We start from the raw sequence: 19,474 nt of genomic DNA, 5'->3' as shown, positions 1-19,474 counted from the left end.
TTAATAAAATGAAATTCAAAGAGACAAATGTCAAGGCTTCCACTCGAATCTCAAAAATCCCCTTCACAAGTGCAACGGTGGAGATATGGCAACATAAGTATGAGATGGGCATATGTGGTTAAAAGAGCATTTTATCTGAAAAAGATTTGGGGGTTTCAATGGACTGCCTGCCCACTCAGCAGGAATCAAGAGTGTGACATGGCAAGTCCCGAAGGATAATGTGCTCTCTCTCAAGAGACATGAAGACAGATTTCTAGAAGGGAAGCAACAGATTCACTGTATGGACCTCCTCTGGTCAGGACACGTTTTAGAAAGATCACTGAGAAGGTCGAGGGTATGCCTTAAAGAAAGGCACCCAGAATGAGACCATGCAACATGACAATTACGAGAAGGAACTAGGCATATTTAGCCTGAGAAGAAAAGATGGGGAAGGGAAAAGAGGAGAATGTGATGCTGAAAGGCTGTCACTGCAGGGGAAATAGGGGGTATCTGCAGAGACAAAGTGACCACCTCAGACTATTAACACCCCCCCCCCAGTCTTCAGACAGGGTAGGAATGGGGGAATCACTTATACTATAGAGAAGATACTGTTGAGGCCCAAGTTGGACTAAATGACCTCAGAAGCCCCATCCAACACTAAAAGTGTAATCTCAAGACATCGAATTTACTATTCTCTTATGAAGATGGAGGGATTCGTCCAACAATTATTTACTGGGCAATGCTATATCCATGCCACTGTACTGGTCCTATTTCAAAGGTTACAAAAAGGAGAAAGCTTTCTTAGCTACAACCTCTGAAATGTTCACTTATAATATCCTTCAAAAACATCGTGTGCATACCCTCCACAGAAACTAATTTCCAAGAAGATACGTTAAATGAAGCAAAGTTATTGGGAGCTGTTAGTTCTGTAGGAATGAAGTTATAAACCAAAGTAAACAGCTGTTTTGCAAATTCACGGTATGATTTGGTTATATAAGTGCAGTCATTGTGAAACAATGTTGACTAAGATAGGATCATGTAGGTATAAAATCTCTTGGGAGATAAAACAGTTTACAAACCAGGAAACAGTAGACTATAAACTGGCACAAGGTAAAATTTACCAGAAACTAAAGAAATGCACATTTAACAAATTCTAAGGTGTGGCATTTGGATAGAAACTGGCCTTGCAGCTACTTAGAACTGATATCAACCCCAGCTTCTGACACCACACAAGCTGTATACAACTGTGGGCAAATCCTCTGACCTCTCTCTAAGGGTGCAACTTAACGATAAGTTACAGATTTTCATCACTGATGGGAGTTTTCCACAATGGAAGCTGCCAACAGCAAGAAAATCACAGGTCCAGATGGGAAAAAAATGAAACAAGCCTAAAAGAGCATATAATTATGATAAAAAGATTTAAAAAATTCATATTTTAACTATTTGAAGATTTGCAATGCTTTCCACCCCCATTCCAATAACTGTGACACTATTCTCATTTTGGGGAAACTGAGGGGGAACCGGTTTAAGCAATTTGTCCATGATCACATAACTAGGACATTTCAGAGTCACAATCACAGACTTTTCAAACCAGGTAGAACCTCCTGTTGGTGGAAAGAAGCCTGAGAATACAAGAGTAATAACATTTTGTAGCTTTTGATCTAATGATTCCCCTTGGGGTTAGAGAGAGCCCTCCTCCATCCACTCAATCAATCAAGTACTTAAAATATATTTTTTAAATACAGAAGAAATAATCCAAATCAACAGGAGAAATGGATAGCCTCTACAGAATCTGACATAAAAAAACATGTATATTTACACATTAACAAAGACCAAAGAGAGTATGAATAGTTTAATATTTACAAGGCTGCTTTAAAAAGTTCACAAGAAAAAAAACAGCTGTTTTAGAAATCCAGAAGCAAGTTAGAAATTTAGATTAAATTATATAAGATTTAAAAATTTTACCTTTTCAAAACATTTAGCTATGACAGATATATTAAGATACTGGATAATCAGAAATCAATTATACTCTATGAGATCTCATTTCTCAACTACAAGAATTCTGTAATCTACTTACTGCTGGGATACAAAATTGAAGCAATGTTTTACACCTAACACATGAAATCTCTCATACATAATAATAAAAACTCAAACTCTACAAGGAGTCTAAAAAAGGAATAGCTAGTTAAATGGACGTGAGCAGTTGACTGTACATCCTGCAGAACTGGTGTGGTGAAAATGCACCAGGTCTCATAAATCTCAGAGAACCAGAGAATTTTCAAGCCAGAAAGCTATGAAGGACCTTAGGGTTGGTTGGTATTCTATCTGTGCCTCCATTTCTTCACTTGTAAAATGGAGATAATAAGCGAACCTCATCTGAGGACCCAAAATACCCAATATCAGCTGTTAGGACCCAGCCCGACCCTCAGAGAAGTCACAGAGGCTTAGAACGTCTGTTTTACAGAACACCTCCATTACTTTGCCAGTATATGACAACATTACGAAAGCACCGACTACTTGGATAGCACAGTCACAAGTGGCAGATTTCAGGCAAGACGGTAAACCTACAAGAAAGACTAGTGAGGGTCCTTCCAGTGGCTATAAAAACTTACCTACAATAAACACCATCCCCTCAAAGGGAATGACTGTCTTATGGTCAGTGACTTAATCTGATAAAGATGTGGACAAGGACAAAGTCTGGCCAACCTGCTAAGGCTGGCTTCAAGAATCCAGCCAGAAAGAAAATTAGGCAGTGCCAGAGCCGCCCCCTTTACAGATGGTAAGAAGAGTAACAGGTTAACAACAGTCTGTTAATACTGTGAACTTCCCTAAGTGGCTGAGCATTCTGATCTGTGTGCTGACCCTCTTCACACAAAACTTGTCAACTGACCAAACAGCTAAGCTGCAAAATAGATTTCTGTGGGGAATGCTACAGGAGACAGGGAGAGAGAAGGTGAATCCTGCTGGGGAGGCAGAAGACAGCCAGCTGTGTCCGGGCAAACACACCCACAGACCCACCGGGCCTCTGGGGACTCCCCCAAAGTGCGCCGATTAAGGTTGTTAGTATTCTTCCACAGAGACAGAGACAGGCATCTCTGCTGGAAGTGCATCAAGAATTATATAAAGATCTTGAGAGGAAACCATGACCAGGTAGCAAAACGATACTGAAAACCCAACATCACCCTATACTCATACAGCTTCAAAATATTTTCTTATCAGTTAATTCTGGCAACATTCAATGCTTCTAAATATCTAATAAATTTAATTTTTATTTCTATAAAGAAAACTTTTGGGGAAAAAAATCTAATTATTAGTTTTCGTTGAAATGAAGAATCCATTTGGAATCTAAATCACAAAATAAAAAAGCATTTTCACTGCAATTTAAATTTCAAGGAAGAAAAAGAGATGGTTAAAACACTTGTTTCACTCCTTTTCTTGATTACTATATAGGCAAAGCTGAAAGACAGTGGCTTCCTTCCCACTTCATTGAATAATTCAGTTACATTTCATAAGTCAACAACAATTAACTTAGGAGATTGCCCTATTCCCATCTGATTTCACATATACCAGAAAGTAGTTTAAATCCTTTCAAAAGTAACTCTAGCCACACAACTTACTTAGCTATTCATGCTATGACTCACCTTTTTCATTCTCCTTGTATTTGCAAATGCCAACTGGAATTTCAGCTTGAAATACGGAACCAACCATAATTTCCTATTTTAAAAAAGAACAAAGTCTTAGTCTTACGAAGTCCAGCAGCTCAGCTGTCATACACATTCTCTGTCCTAACCAGCTTGTTGGGGAACTGATCTGGTTCCTGTTTCTGATGCTATAAAATGTGGATAAAACTTCTATTTAAAACACACACACACACACACACACACACACACACACACACACACACAAGCCCTCCTCAGAGGAGTATTGTGAGAATTAATGAGTTAATAATAGTTAAGTGCTTACAGATGATTGGATGGAAACATTAGGAATAATGAGGTGAGGGTAAGTCAAGGGATTATTTACAAATAATATGCAATTTTCAACGGGCAATTAAAATCAGTATAAATGTAATGCCAATAAAAATTGGTAATTTTTTATTGTTGACAAATTCCTGTAAAATGATGAAAATCCAGTATCATAAATTTAACTCAACCAATACTGTACTGAGGATTGGGGGGGGGGAGGGTGGATAAGAAAAACAGATTTAAAATACATAAACATATGCACAAGCATAGCTGAACAAAGGAGAACCTGGAAACTCACATGCAGCCATGCTTTTGGCAACACTCTAATACATCTACTGGCAGACTTGATTCAAAAAATGCTAAGAACCTTGTGCTATGATTGCTTTATGAAGAAAAGACATTAAGAGTGCATTTAATTCTATCCTTTGCAGGCTTTAAAACTGCAGAACAACTTCAATATCTGAGACATCCTGGACAGCTGATACAAACGATGAGTTGGGGCTAGAATTTTACTGAAGGTAGACAGCAGGCTGGGTTGCTTTTTGGAAATTGCAAAGTTCTTTTAATGACCCCAAACTCTTCCCCGAGACAAAGACCCAGTATTTGTGTATATGCTGTGAGACACAGAACACTGCAGGCTCCAAAGAAATAAAAATGAGTATCCCCCAGAGGGTAACAGAAAGGTGCAAAGTGGGTGTGAATAAACTGCAACACATTATAAAAAAGGAATTATAAAAGGGAAGTGGTGCAAAGGTTGTCATTCAAGACATAAAAGAAGATGGCCTGGTCACATAGTGAGAGCCAGGGCTTAGCGGTGGCCAGCCTTCAGGCTCAGCTGGTATCTTTGGGAAAGCTCCCAGGGCACTGGGTAGAGGCCCTGTGGCGAATGCCTAGGGAGCCTCACTGCATGGTCAGCTCAGGTATGGATCTACTTTCATGGGATCACAGGGCTATGTGAATATCGGAACACACACAATCCCACCTACTAGGCCGGGTGTTTGTCCTACTAAAGCCTAGAATGCACTAAGACATAATTATGCCTTCAAACAAGAGTACAAGTGCAAGGAATTAGAAGTGGATAAGCACTCTAAGGCTGCGGGCAAGGATGGAAACACCTTCGTTTCTGCCCTTCTCTTTTAATTAAAGTGGACGGGAGGACACAGGTTCAGGTCTGAAAGCGTGCTGCTGAGCACAAGGCCATGGGCATGACCATATGTCCACACAGCCTCTCATTCTTGACTTTACTCAAGCCGGTAACTTGCATTGCTGTTCCAGAGCCTCTCGTGTCGAGGCCTTATCTCTGCCAACACAACAGACACTTGTGTACCCTACAGAGCACCACTAACTGAGGATGGCCACAGCAGATGCTTAATAATTCCTTAACAGAAAAATGGGCCACAGACTCCTGGAAGCTCTAAACTGTACCAAACCTGAATAAAGCCTGTAATTTGCTCAGACTGGCTTTTGTCCAATCCACCTGTAGTTTTCAACAGGTGGAGGCTGAGTGTGGGACTTCTAAAGACATTTTTCTTTCTACCCAAAGCCTGTCACAAGCACCACCATAAATTTCAGGGTCTCTCCACCCCGTTCACCAGTCTGCCACTGAAAATCATTTTTTTAACCTAGCATTTTATTATAATTTTATAAGGGAGTGTGTCTGTCTGCCTACACACACACACACACACACACACACACACACACACGCATTTCTATACAAAAAGTTCTCACTGGGTATCTATGTTTTGAGATATTTTCTAGAAATGCATTTCTAGAATGCACTTACAGATGATTAGCAAAAAGGAAGTGGTGGTCACAAAAAGCCAGTATAGCTTCATCAAGTCTTAGTGAGGTCAGACTAAAGTTATTCCCTTTATCGGGAGGCTTATTAAACTGGTAGAGATGGGAATGAAGAAGGGGTATTTTACCTGGATTTTAGCAAAGTATTCAATAAGGTGGGCCATGCTATATTCTTGGGAAAAGATTAGAAAAATAGGGGCTAAAAGTGAGTGCAGTCAGAAGGTTCTGGCCTTGCTTGAAGGACAGGACTTAGATAGCCATCACAGGTTTCCAGTGGAGGGTTCTGGGGGTTTGGTGGTTGGCTCTGTGCTAGGTCACATTTGAACCCATGACTTGGATGAAGGAACAGACTGTATCCTTATCAAATCTGCAGTCAACCCAAAGCTAGGAAGGGCAGCTATCACTCCGGATGAGAAGTCAGGATCCAAAATGATCCTGACAGACTAGAGTAGGGGTTATTAACCTGAAGTCCATAAACTTGCTTTACAATATATTGAGGACTCTATTTGACAACAATTGGTCTCCTTTGCAATCCTATGAATTTTAAGACATGATTCTGAGAAGAGGTCCAAAGGCTTCTTCACTGGTCTGCCAAAGGGGACCACAACACAAAAGGTACCCTAGGCTACAGTACCAGAATGAATCTACTAATTTAAGAGAGAGATAAGTGTAAAATCTCACGCTGGAGTTAAAAAAATTGACGTCCTAAGGACAAGATGGACAAGGTTTCATTAGCCATAAAATCCTCTGAGAAAGATTTGGCTGGGGTGTGAGGGTGTGGCACTTGTGGACTAAAATCTCAAGATGATCCAGTGGTATAGTCAGGCAAGAAAGCTAACTCAATTCGTGGCGGCAAGAAGAGACAACTTGCTTAAAACCAAACGAGATCCATACAAATCTGTTTTATCTTAAAGGAGAAGCTTAAATGACATCTCTGCCGTGTTTGATCAGGGTGGCTGGGACGTCTCATCTAGGCAGGGGCACAGCAGGTGATGAACAGCTACGCGCAGATGCTTACCGGCCGAGTGCGGAGCACAAGATGGCCATCTTCAACTGTAGGAAAGAATATTATGGGGAAGAAGGATGCTTGGCTGTTCAGTCCCAGTGGCTAGAACTAGGAAAAGGTGTGGTCATTCTACAGAGGTAGATTTAGGCTTGATGTAAGGAAAAACCATGCTACCCAGGGAACAGGATCATGCCTTTATCAGTCAGGTGTGTCTGCCCTTTTGGGTAGGGGTCGCAGCAGGTGGTCACTAGGATCACTTCTAGCTCTGAACTGTACTACATGAGGATTTTGTACAAAGGCACAAGACATCTCTGCCTCTTCAGAGAATCCAATACCTAACTCCAACAGATGTTTGCCTTTGGTCTGGAAGCCCCAGCTTCACTGGGCACACAACTGAACCTTCTCTTCCAAATTCCCAAGGCAGGGTCACTTGTGGCAGAGGAAGCCCAGAGTATCTGTCCAGGCTGCTGATCCTCTGGGAAGTCTACTTCAGCTAGCAGAGGCTCGGGGGCATCTTAAGTGTCTCAGGTGAGCCCCAATTTTCAGCGACGAGGGATGACCTGGCTGGTTCTGTGACTTTTATAAGAGTCCCAGGGGCTCCTGGGCCAAACCACACTGAACACCCAACTGGAAACACGAAGGAAGATCAGGATTTCCTGGGGCTGAACTAAGTCCTTAGAGAGATGAGGACTATTTGACTGATCTTGACCAAATCCAAGTGACTGGAGCGTATTGTGGCTTAAAAGCCGTTCAATCTGCTGCACTTAGCTATCTAGTAATTGAAAACCAATGAAAACTTGTGCAATGAAAGTGAAAAAATACCATTTTTTCAAACTACCTTTAAGGCAAAAAACCATCATTTATTTATTTTGCTATCTTCTGATTTACGGGTCCAGCCCTAAGCCTTGTTCTCCCTACAACCAATTTATGTTATAAAACATCATTCAAATAAAAAAGATTAAAATATTTGTAAAACAGGGAAGAGAGAAGAAAGGTGTGTATATCTGTTTAAGTCAAATTGTTAAAGGCTCTTCTTTATTAATTAATATATAAATGTGCTACAAAATGTTCCTGTTTAAAGTTTCTTATACTTGGCCTGGTCCTTCAACCTAAGATGAAATTTCATAGGGATAAAAGTCAAATCTTATATTTGGGCTCAAGAAAACAACTGCTAAAGTACAGTAACTTGGTGAGTACAGGTGGCAGCAAAGTGCTGCTGTGGATAAAGCACAGAGTCTGGAATCAGGAAGACCCAGGTTCAAATCCAGCCTCAGATACTTCCTAGCCACCTGACTCTGGGCCAGTCATTTCACTTGTTTGCCTTCAGATCCTCAACTGTAAAATGGGGATAACGACAGCACCTACCTCACAGGACTGCTGTGAAAATCAGGTAGATAATATTGTTTAAAAAAAAAATAGTGCTTAGCACAGTGCCTGGCACATGGCAGATGTTCTACACTTATTCCCTTCCATTCTGACCCTGGGCAAATCACAGCGCCTTTTTGTGCCTCAGTTTCCTCATCTGTACAATGGGGATAATAACTGCATTCACGTCCTTGGGCTGCCGTGAGGATCAAATGGAACAATATTTGTAAAGCTCTGAGGACAGTGCCTGGTGCAGAAGAGATGTCACATAAATGGAGGTTCTTATCATTACTGTTTGGTTAGACAGAACCTTGGCTAAAAAGGATCTGAGATTTTAGCGGACTCCAAGCTCACTGGGCCAATGGTAGGATCGAGCAGATAAAAAGGTGAATGTGATCTGGGGCTGCACTGAGAGGTGGAGCTTCCAGGGATCATACTCTGTCCTGGTTAAACCAAATCTGGAGTAGAAGGATGTCGATAAACTACAGTGGCCAAGGGAAGGCAATGAGGATGGTGAAGGGCCTTGAATCCATGACACATGATAGGCTGAAAGAATCGGGGATATTCAGTTCAGAGAAGAAAAGGGAAACAAGGTGACAGAGGACAGAGCCCGTGACCTGGGGTGGAAGCTGACGAGAGGAAGACTTAAGTTTCAGATGAAGAAAAACGTGCTAAGAGCCAGAGCTCACCAAAGCAGAATGGGCTTCGTTGGCTGGTGGTGAGCCGCCCCTCAGTGGGAGTCTGGCTGTAGCGGGCATTCTTTTCTGAGGACGGGTTAGATGAGATGACCACGGGATCCCCTCCCTTTCTGATATGCTTTACCTCTTGGAGAGAGCCCCTAACCACAAACGTCATATTTTCTGAATTAAAAATAGGGAATATGCTTTGTGGGAAAGTTTCATTAAACACTGGGTTTTTTTTCCATCAAATTGGGCCTATACCAGAAAATCCGTGATATCTCATCATCCTACTCATGTACACTATATTATATAAAGTTCCTACATTCTGTAACTGTTTACTTCTTTTAAAATGTGTTATCTGAAATCTGTCATCTTGATCATGGGCCAAGATGGCTCCAAGGTGAAAATCAAATCTCTGCACTACTTTGGCACGTATTTCGCATAGGCTCACTTCTACATCACAAATAACATCACAGAGAATGGTCTTCATATGGAAAGAGCGATGAAGTCGCTCAAAATTAAAGACAGTCTAAAACCAAGTTTTATTAATGCACATATTTTGAAAGAATCCCGATCCCCATCTGCTGTGTGATTTGACATATCTGGTTTTAGAGCAAGGGGACCCCAACTACCTTTTTCCAGTCTTCTGATGGAATGTAGTCCTCGTCTTCTTCAGACTCTTCTTCTATTTCACTGTCTAGAATGTAGAACAAAACATCAACATTGTTCAAAAAGACTGAGTGACTTCTTCCAGACAATGTTGCAATGCAGATAGGTTTTTCTTTAGTAATTTGCACCTTTCTTTTTGGCAAGATCAATTTAACATACTTCTAAGTATTTTTACATCTACTATCAACTATTTAGATGTACCCAAGATTGCATTTTATAAAAATATCCAAAGAGTGTTCTATGTGCAAAGAGTCAGAATGGCCTCTGCCAATATGGAGGGGATACCCTACATGGCCACAGAGAAAAATACGCGCAGTAATTTCAGGAGGAAGGAGAGGAGGTGGCGCCTGAGCCCAGCCTCAAAGACAAAGGTTCCGGGAGTCCAAGTCCCATGAGGGAAGCGGTACTGCAGACATGGCAAGTGGGACAGCAGGTCCTGAGAGCAGAAACAGACAATGAGGGAGGGCTGGGGGGAGCACGAAGGGGCCCAGGCTGGTCACAAAGGACCAAAACAGGACTGGAAGAGTCAGTCAGGACCAAACCCTTAAACTGAAATTCTAGTCTTAGATAAGGTTTATATTCAGAGGGCACTTAGCTAATGGTCCTTAGGGTGACAGTTCCAGGTAATCCATCACAAGAAAAATAAGCCGGAAACAGTTTTGTTTTTCAAACACAACAGTCCTGATTGACACATCTCGGGAATTAACCAGAAACAAAGAATTGCTAACTGGCCTGGATTATCACTTCACACTCTGTCTATGGGTGTGTCTCAGTATCCTCATCGGTAAAGAGAAGTCAGATCAAGTGACCGTCACTTCTGGCTCAAAACCAGTCAATCCTCTACCCTGAATTCCATCAACCTTTCGGCTGCCAAAGCATCCTCTTTTCCTCCTTGATACCTCATGGGTCCTCTCTTCCAAGACCCAGATTGTTGTTGCATCCACCAGAAGAGTTTCATATATAGGTGACTCAATAAATGGGCTCCACACACTGGATGAGGTGGCTTCAGACCATGTCCGGGGTGGGGGTGGGGGGTTCCTGCCTTCAGGAAGAAGCAGCTCCACCCTGACGTTTCTAAGTAAAGCCTGTAGTGGGCACCCAATGCCCTCCACAACTGCATTTCACTGGCCCTCTTGTCACTGCCTAAGCGCCCCTTCCCACACAGCCCCTGTGCTTGAACTGCTGCAGGCAGGAGGCCCCTTCTCGTCCCCAAATGGCTCATGTTCTCGTAGCAGCTGCTGCTCTGTACCAGGCTGCACCTTTACAGCTGCCTGGAAATGAGCAGGATTGTCATCTCCACTCGGCTAATCATGTGGAACAGGATCAGAAACTCCCAAAACGATGAAATGTTAACTGAACACAACAGTCAGAACATTTTAGGCATTTACCTTGAATTACACTAAAGCCAAAGAGATTGGTGCGAAACATCACCTACTTGTATCAAAATATTTACATCGACGTGGGCGGATTATTTCCTGGGCATCCTGAGAAGCCACAGACTGTGCTGGGTCATCATTGGACGACTGAGTTTCATCTTCCTGGCCTGATGAATCCTTTATGTTATCCTATGGCATAGTAAAATCAGAGCATTATTTAAAATATCATGGGGACTCACTGTAGGAGACAGGGTTGGAATTTTAAAGAAAAAATTAACCCATTTCATTTATTATACATGCTACCATATATAGCCTATTGGCTTGCCTTCATTAACTGTAAAGACATACTGACAACATACAAAAAGTCAGCATGACAGACATACAAATGAAAAACAAGTTAGTATAAGCAATGGCAGTAAACCTAAGAAAAACTAAAACAACAGAAAAGTGTTTTAAAAGACAACTCTTACACGTCCTAGCCGTAGTCAGCGACATCCAGGACAGAAAGCGCTCCTTAATAAACAGACTGCTCTGAGGAAAAAGTGCCCCCACTACACGTTGGGTCAATTTCAGTGCACCTCATCTCCTTATCAGAACAAGGATCTGATTTTCAGAAATGCATCGTAAAAACCTTGGGGAGGTTCATGAGATAATCCCCAGATGCCAGGCCCTCTCTGGGCCTGTCTTCAGGACTTTACAGATAGTAGGATGGAAGCCCACCTTTTTTTTATCATCCCCATCTATAAGAAACAGGCCTCGAGAGGTGATAAATGTGTATATAATGCAGTCAGCCTCTCTCTACTGGCTGGTGTGAGACACCAGACCATGTTTTACTCTGTCTCCATCCCATCCAGCCATCTTTCGAAGCCACCTCGTTATCTGCCAGGCTTACCAACCTGACTCCTCTACCTCCTTTCTCTGAATGAGTTAACTGCATCAGTGGACCATGACTTCAAGAAAGGGCCCACTGCATTCTCCAGCTCATCACCTCAGTGACTCTCCCTTCATGACCACCTCCCAGAGGCCTGGCCTTTCCCTAATGGAAGCTCCTTGAGAGCATGCCTGTCCTTTTCACTTGTATTCATGGAGCATAGGACAGTTTCTGGCACAGAGTAAATGCCTAATATGTGTCTTTTCATTCATAGCAAATGATCTGCAAAATAAGACATTTGTGAAAATATAAAAACAGACCAGAAAGCTTTACTAAATGTGACACATACTTTATATTCTAATTCTTTTCAAAAAAATCAGGTGCAATGTTTACTAAGTGATGATACTTAGACTGAACACCAAGAGAACAAGATAAACTTTAAGTTATTTTGTATATTTAAAAAGTGATGTTATCACAAAAGCAAGTCGCTTAGAACAGCATACAGTAAAAGAACAATTTAAACGCTATTTAACCAGCATCAACAACCAACATACTAGAGAGGCCAGAATATGAGTTTGGGAGTTCGGTACCATTAAGGATTCTGGTCCAAATCTGTCTTGTTTTTCAAGCTTGGCCACGGTGGCATATGGCCCTTCTGTTCTTTTCCTGCCAACTGGTAATACTACCAATAACCTACTTCATGTAACTCTGGGAGAAAAAAATTAAAAGCATAAATGCCTAATGCAAATTGTGTGGTACTAATGCTGACAACTCATTTGGAAAATGACTAGCCAAATAATTACAAGTAAAACAGCTTCAACCTAAATGAAAAGAGGCTGTATAAGTGCTAAACTAAAAGGGCTTTTAGATTTTAAAAATAATTTAAATAACATCAATAGGTTTTGGATGGTATCTACATGCTCTTGGAGGACAGTTTCTCCCATATTTTCTTACTAATTCTCACCAATCTCTGGAAGAGATGCTCTTCTGTCCAATCCATTTAAAAGAGGAAGAAAATGCAAAGAAAAGTTATATGATAACTGAGCAAGGCAGGAGGCGGCCAGGCCAAAAGGTTACATTTTCTGACTCTTAAAGCTGTACTCTTGCCACTAAGTTTTCCCAGGACCCTTTCTGTTAGAACAAGAAGCCCATTTTTTCCAATTTAGTTCAGAAGAGTCTATCATTTTTTAAACCTAACAAGAGAAATGTTACATTTGAAGAACTAGTTCAAGGTCCTCTCTTTGGGAAATTTTAGATAATTAAGTCTAATGGGTGTCATGATCAAGTCAACAAACATTTATTAGGTACCTACCATGTGCCAAGCACTGGGGTTACAATGAAAGGCAGAACACAAGACACAGATAGGATAAACTGAGTTAACCCCAGAAGGAAGGCCCTAGCATTAAGGCTGATCACTTGGGAAAGGCTTCTTGCAGAAGGTAGGATCAGGGAAACAGGAGATGGAGATGAGGAAAGAGAATCCCAAGCACAGGGGACAGCCAGGGAAAATACCCAGAGTTGGGAGACTTAGTCACGCTTGCAAGGGTGGTGTAAGAAGACTGGAGAGGGAAGAAGGAGCCAGGTCACGGAGGGCTTTAAAATCAAACAGAAGAGTTTGTTTTTGATACTGGAGGCAATGGGGAGGCACTGTAGCTTACTGATAATCTTCCCTATCCCTTGGGAAGATCAATGTGACAGCTGAGTGGAAGATGGGGCTAGAGTGAGGAGACCTGAGGCAAAGACATCAAGCAGCAGCCACCACAACAGTGCAGGGGCACAGTGATGAGGGCCTCCGCCAGGGTAGCAGCAGTGTCCCAGGAGGGGGGGGGCATACAAGAGATGGTGCAAAGGCAGACTCAGCAGGCCTCAGCAGCAGGGCGCGAGCAAAGGGCAGAGGAGCACAATTCGCGCATCCCCACAACAACCACCAGAAGACCACAGTACAAACAGGTTCCATCATCACAGCCCCGCCCCCCTCTAAAAAGGAAGATGAGGAAACTGAGGCTCAGACAGATCCAAACTCTTGTCTCACTGAGGCTCTCGGCCGTATCAGGCTGAAAACTCCTCGGAAGCAGGAACCACATGTACTAGTCAACATTTCAGCAGACACCCCTCACAGAGCCTAGCACAGAACAGAGAACAGGCCCTTCAAATGTGCTGTTTAATGTGGAGGGCAAACAGAGAAAGGTCAAGAGGTGTCAGAAGACCCGGCTTCAAGTCCTTGCAGCTGCATCGATTCCTTCCTTCATGTGTAACCGGGCCAAGTGAAACCCGCTCTTGTTTGCTCATCTGTTTAAAAAAAAAAAAAAAAGGACAGGGAAGGGAAGCCAAGGGAGAAGGTCAAGATCTGTGCTGTCATGATCAGTACAGGAAATTCCCAGTGAGGAAGACAGAACTTGTAGTCTTCCTGAATGGCAAGGGGGGAAAGGAAAGGAGGTATGGCCTACAGGTGCCCGGAGGGCGTGGGTAGGTGGCCCTGCACGGTCTCCACTACTGCTCCCAAGCACCTGTATGCACCCCAACACATATGACACACTGAGCTGAAGTCAGTCACTCTCACTGACACACCACATGCGGTGAGGGTCATTTCTTCAGTTCCCATTCAAGTTAAGCAACATCCTCTACAAACACTTCACAGTTTATGCTAATGCTCTGGTCACTGAATCAGTTCTTAATTTAAAGCTCAGCACCTGGCGTGACCTGCAATCAAAAGCTGCCGTCACGTCACACACATTTACTCACTTTGTTTTCTCCACTACATCCACTGTTGTCATCATTGTCGACATCTTCGTCATCTTCCCCTTCTTCCTCCTCCTCCTCCTCTTCTTCTTCCTCAGGCAGCTGAACAGCGCTATCATAGCCATAAAGGCTGAGGAGCTCGTGAATTGGCATATCACCTTCCTGTGGAACATTCCACAAAGTTAATGCCTGAATCCACATTTCACACGGCCACATGATAAAACACTTCAGCTGAATATCAGAGGGGCTGCCTTAATGTTCACATCATCAAACTCCAAATATTTTTGCAAGCTTTGGGAAATACATTTAAATATAGTTAGACTAATTCTAGAAAATTAACGAACAATTCCTACTACTTAGAACAAGACGTTAAATAGCACTGTAGGACTACTGGTTTGTTTTTTTTTTAATGCAGAGAAGTATGTGCCAGATAGTTAACTGTCAAGATTTCTTTGATGAAGAACTCTGCAGTTGGTCCTGTGCTGGGTACGGCAGAAGAATTAGAAGGCATAAGCCCCTGCCCTTGTACAGATTAATCTACTCAGGAAGAAAGAATCCACTTATAAAACTTAAGGACACATCTGCAAGGAAAGAAAACGAATGAATCTAGGCACAAGTTAACGTGAGACCAAATTAGGCTTTGGTGAATATGGAGGTAAAAAGTGTCTGTCCACTGGTAAAAATGCCACTGATTTCTGATGTGACCCTCTTTGGGGTCTTCAGGAGCTGGGGCTGTGGTGGTAGTGCAGTAACAGAGGCGCCTACAGAGCTACCAGCCAGGTCAGTTCTCCACAGGGCTTGTGGTCCTAGAAGCCAGCTGCTGTGAGGGGATGGAAGTCAGCCTGGTGAGATGGAAGATCCTGCTGTTTCGAGCAATCCGGGCTGAGGGGAGGGGATGATGGTGGTACGACCCACTGAGCACATTCACATTCCTGCAAGTGCCTTAGGAAGGCCTGCTATGACATCTAGGCTGGCTCTCTTGCACACTGGTGGTAGCTAGTTAGCAGGTGGTGGGGAGGCTATTGGGCTTTTGCAGCCACACAGGCTGCTTCCATGGGGCCTTGGGTCCCAGGCTGCCTCTGCCAGAGTCTGCAGGGAGAGAACTGTGCACATTTACACTCAAGAATTAGAAGCCAGGAGGCTCTTGGAGGTCACCTGGTCAAACCAAGCTGGCATTTATTTAACTCAGGTCAGAGATAGGAAGCAGCAAAACCAGGACCACGACTCAGGGTTCTTGGCTTCCAGCCTAGTGTACTTCAATTGCCCAGACTCCACAGCACCATGCTGCAGAGGAAGGATCTGCAGGACTCTGATGATGGATCAAATGTGGAAGGACAAAGGCAAGAAGAATGATTTTGAAAAACCCAAACTCTTACAGGCCTGCCATACAGTAAATGGAGATGAGAAGGGGGGAAGAGGATGACTTCAAGTCTCGACAGGCTCATTTTTAAGTCAGTGAGATGACCAAGTAGAGGTTCTAAAGTTAGGGCAGGAGATGTCAATAGAGTCAAAGGGCATTTAGTTCAGAATCAAATAGGAAATATATAAAAAGTAAAAGCATTAAGGGCAGGGCCTAAGCCATGGGACAGAGAAGGAGATGGGGAAAAAATGGGGGCAAGGTACAGAAAGATACAAAGGACAGAAAAATCAGGGTTGGAAAATGAATGGAAAAGAAAGATTTTAAGGAGGGAAAACAGTGATCGCTGTATATTGGGAGTGTGAAAATGAGCAAGTGAGGAACAAGGAAGAGCCAAGTAGATTTACTTAGAAAGTTACTGGTGACTCTAAAACTGACTGAGATGCTAAGATGGCGAAGCCCTAGGGCACAGCTTCTTCCAAGGCGTCCCCAGTTGTTAAAGATGGCACAGTGGTAGGCTGGATAGAATTCTTGGTGAAGGCTTTTCCCGTAGGAAGGACACCTGAAGACACTACAAAGGAGGGGGCATGTCTGGGAACAAGGCCCTCATAAAAAGAGAAGTAAATGAAGATCTCTTCTTTGTATACAGGTGATGTTTCAGGAAGGGTAAACAGAGAAGAAATGCTTGAGGGGAAGGAGGAGTAAGCTTTTGGTTGTTACACTCTATCCCTGGCAGTCGAAGTCATCACTTGTCACTATGGAGAAAGACGATGACTAAGAGTCTCCAGGCCTGGCGACCTTTTCTAGGTCCCTGTGTCCTCCTACTTTTCCCAGATCCAACTATCAGAAGGAAAATGAAAGTGCAAGTTAGTCTTTCATAAAACTGCTCACTGATTGGGGAAGTATGATAATAGCCGTGTCAACATGTCAATAGGACTTTCAAGTTTGAAATGTGCTACATGGACATTACTTCTCTGGTCCTCACAACAAAACCTGGGAAAATGGTATGGCCATTTGACTGTTGAAGAAATTGAGGGCCAGAGAGATTGGTCAGCTTGCTAACCGATGTCTAGGGCAGTACTCTATGCTCAGCCTAGCTGCCTCCAAGTTCAAGGCCCCCTCCCACTTCACCAAGATGCCTTTTGTATAATGTTTCACAGTAAGGCAAGTTTGTGCTGGGGGATGGTGGGGGGGGCTTACACATCTTAAACTGTTATCCTCTAGAGTTCAGCTCACTCAAGGCTGTCGAGCCAACAGCAATGAGGCTCAGCATGGCAGCTGACAGTATGGGCTACTTCCCCCAAGTCTAAATTTCAAGTCCTTAGGACAAGCCCTGGGTGATGAAACAGCTCTGGCCTCTGCTAAGGGATGCTCCCAGTTAACACCTGGGACTAGAAACATTAAACACACACACATTTCTATACCTTTGATTATGAGGTAAATGGCCATTTGAAAGACAAAGAGGCAAGTAACTCCCTCACTGTCACAGTTGCATTAATGCCCATCCCAGGGACCTCTCTCTCACACGGGTCATGCACTCTGAGCACTGACAAATGACCAGCAGCCTCCACCAGTTTAAACGAGAAATGCCACAGTGAGAAGGCAGAGCCTTGTGCTACTGTCCACCCAAGCTGACAATTTCAAGAATACACTGAATGAGATTTTTAGCTTTCCCCCATGGAAAAAAACCATGCTTGTATCATTGCAATCTTCCCTCAAGAGATGGATGTTGAGGGCTCTTCCCATAACCCAAAGTTTGGCCACTTTACATCCTACTCAGAGTAGAAATCAAAATCAGATGCATCAAGAGAATGTATCAAAAGAGCTCTGCCAACCACCAAGTGTGCCAGAGAAATGTGCGCTGGCCTACGTTCCTCCTGGGGGGGGATGGGACTTGTTAAATTTCAGATGAAGAAATAAATGCCGGTTTTTATTTATTTTGTCTCAGGTAATAAAAGTAAGAGTCAGTGGCAGTTAACAGTTCCAGAACTTTTATGTTTTGAAAACAATGAATTCAACTAAGATAGCCATGGAAACTGGAAAGATTTCAACTGAATTGATAAATTACGCTTTCAAAAAGCTCAATATGTGCATCAGTTTCATTATGAATCTGATTTTCAAAATCTGAAAAGAGTAAATAAAAATCAGAAGAGAGTAAATGAAAATCAGTTGGCAAAGGGAGATTTTCCTATTTTCAACAACAAAAACCCCACCACAATTTTACAAATGTTTCAACACTTGTTATGAACTTATCCCTACAGAACTTAGGTACAACTGGTTCACAAACACAGGTAAAATACGGTTACAATGAACAGCAGGAGAACTAAGCATGAGCTGCCCCGGCCCTCGCTGCGATGCCTGCTTGCTAATTCACACAACAGAATGATTCCAGGCCAAAGAGTGACATGAGGAGGTTCCGTGTACATGGGGTCCAAACTACCAAAGCGGTTTAGGCTAAAAAGCCCATCCATACCATAACGTGAGAAAGATACTGTTCTGGCCACGGGAATACTTCTCATCACCCAATCTACCTCTGCCTTCTTCATTTCTACAAATGTGCTGGTGTGGCGATATTCAAAGATGTAAATACGAAGTAGATCTTTTTACTCCTGCCTTTTTCCTTTTTTCTCCTTCATTATAAGCTATTTCTAGTAATGATCATTACAAAGAAAAACCTAGGGTTAAGAAAATCGACCCTCTCAATGCAATGGTGCAACAGACACTGCAGTTAGCAACAAGTCCTCTCTGCAACCCTGCATGAGTCACTGAACTCTCTGAGTCGGTTCCTTTTTTAAAGAGGATAATACCTGCGCCCTGTGCTGTGAGGATCAGATCATGGATGTAAAATGTTAGGTGACATCAACAAGATCTACTTTTCATAAAAACCATCCTTTGAAAACGTTAAATACGCCAATTTTATTCTTTAAAATTAAGTCTGTGGCAGGTAAAATTTGTGATTCATAGTAAAACATACTTATCTGTACTGAGCTTCTTCTGTCAAAAATCACACCTTTCGTCTAAACCGTTTCAAACTCCACAATGAATGTACTTAACACCACAGAACATATGAGGACTGCTTGAACAGCTACTTGTATGTGGGCACCAGAGCTCTGCTCACTATGAAGTACTTTTACTTTTCTTCCAAGTTACATGTCAGAACTTATAACCATGAACTGAAAGTTTAATCGTTCACATCCTTTTTTAAAGGAAAAATGCAGACCTCAGTATTTTGATTGTTGCTGTTCAGTTGATTTCACTCCTGTACAACTCTCTGTGATCCCAATTTGAGGCTTTTTTTTCTTTTTAACATAGATACTGAAATGGTTTGCCATTTTCTTCTCCAGCTCATTTTACAGATGAGGAAACTGAGGCAAACAGTTAAATGACCTGCCCAAGGTCACACAACTAGTAAATGTCTGAGGCTGGATCTGAAGTCAGGACGAACACCCTTCCTGACTTCAGGCTCAGCACTAAACCACTGCGCCACCTAGCTGCCTTCCCAATATTATAAAAGTCACTTTAATTCATAAACAAAATTAAATTAGTTGCCTGGAGCTACAAGGCCTGGGTCTGAAATCCTAACTTTGCCACCACCTGACACTGGGCAGAAAGTCACCCTCTGGCCTTCACTTTTAACCACCAGAAAATGAGAAGGTTGGACTGGATGACC

At 42.6% G+C, this 19,474-nt stretch overlaps 1 protein-coding gene across 3 annotated transcripts in view; it reads right to left on the bottom strand.

Moving 5' to 3' along the window:
- MIER1 (MIER1 transcriptional regulator) overlaps positions 1–19,474 on the bottom strand; it is a 66,351-nt gene that overhangs the window by 27,061 nt on the left and 19,816 nt on the right. For all 3 annotated transcript variants that reach the window (XM_020993017.2, XM_020993021.2, XM_020993020.2), the window contains 4 exons: positions 14,451–14,609; positions 10,897–11,026; positions 9,425–9,489; positions 3,621–3,693 (listed from right to left, as the gene is read on the bottom strand). In XM_020993017.2, coding sequence (XP_020848676.1) covers positions 3,621–3,693; positions 9,425–9,489; positions 10,897–11,026; positions 14,451–14,609 — 427 coding nt within the window. The remainder of the gene's footprint in view (positions 1–3,620; positions 3,694–9,424; positions 9,490–10,896; positions 11,027–14,450; positions 14,610–19,474) is intronic.

Source organism: Phascolarctos cinereus, unplaced genomic scaffold, assembly GCF_003287225.1.
Source record: "Phascolarctos cinereus isolate Bilbo 61053 unplaced genomic scaffold, phaCin_HiC Scaffold_5;HRSCAF=322, whole genome shotgun sequence".
Lineage (NCBI taxonomy): Eukaryota > Metazoa > Chordata > Mammalia > Diprotodontia > Phascolarctidae > Phascolarctos > Phascolarctos cinereus.
Note: the sequence above shows the minus strand (reverse complement) of the source record. Positions and strands in the feature narration are given on the sequence as shown.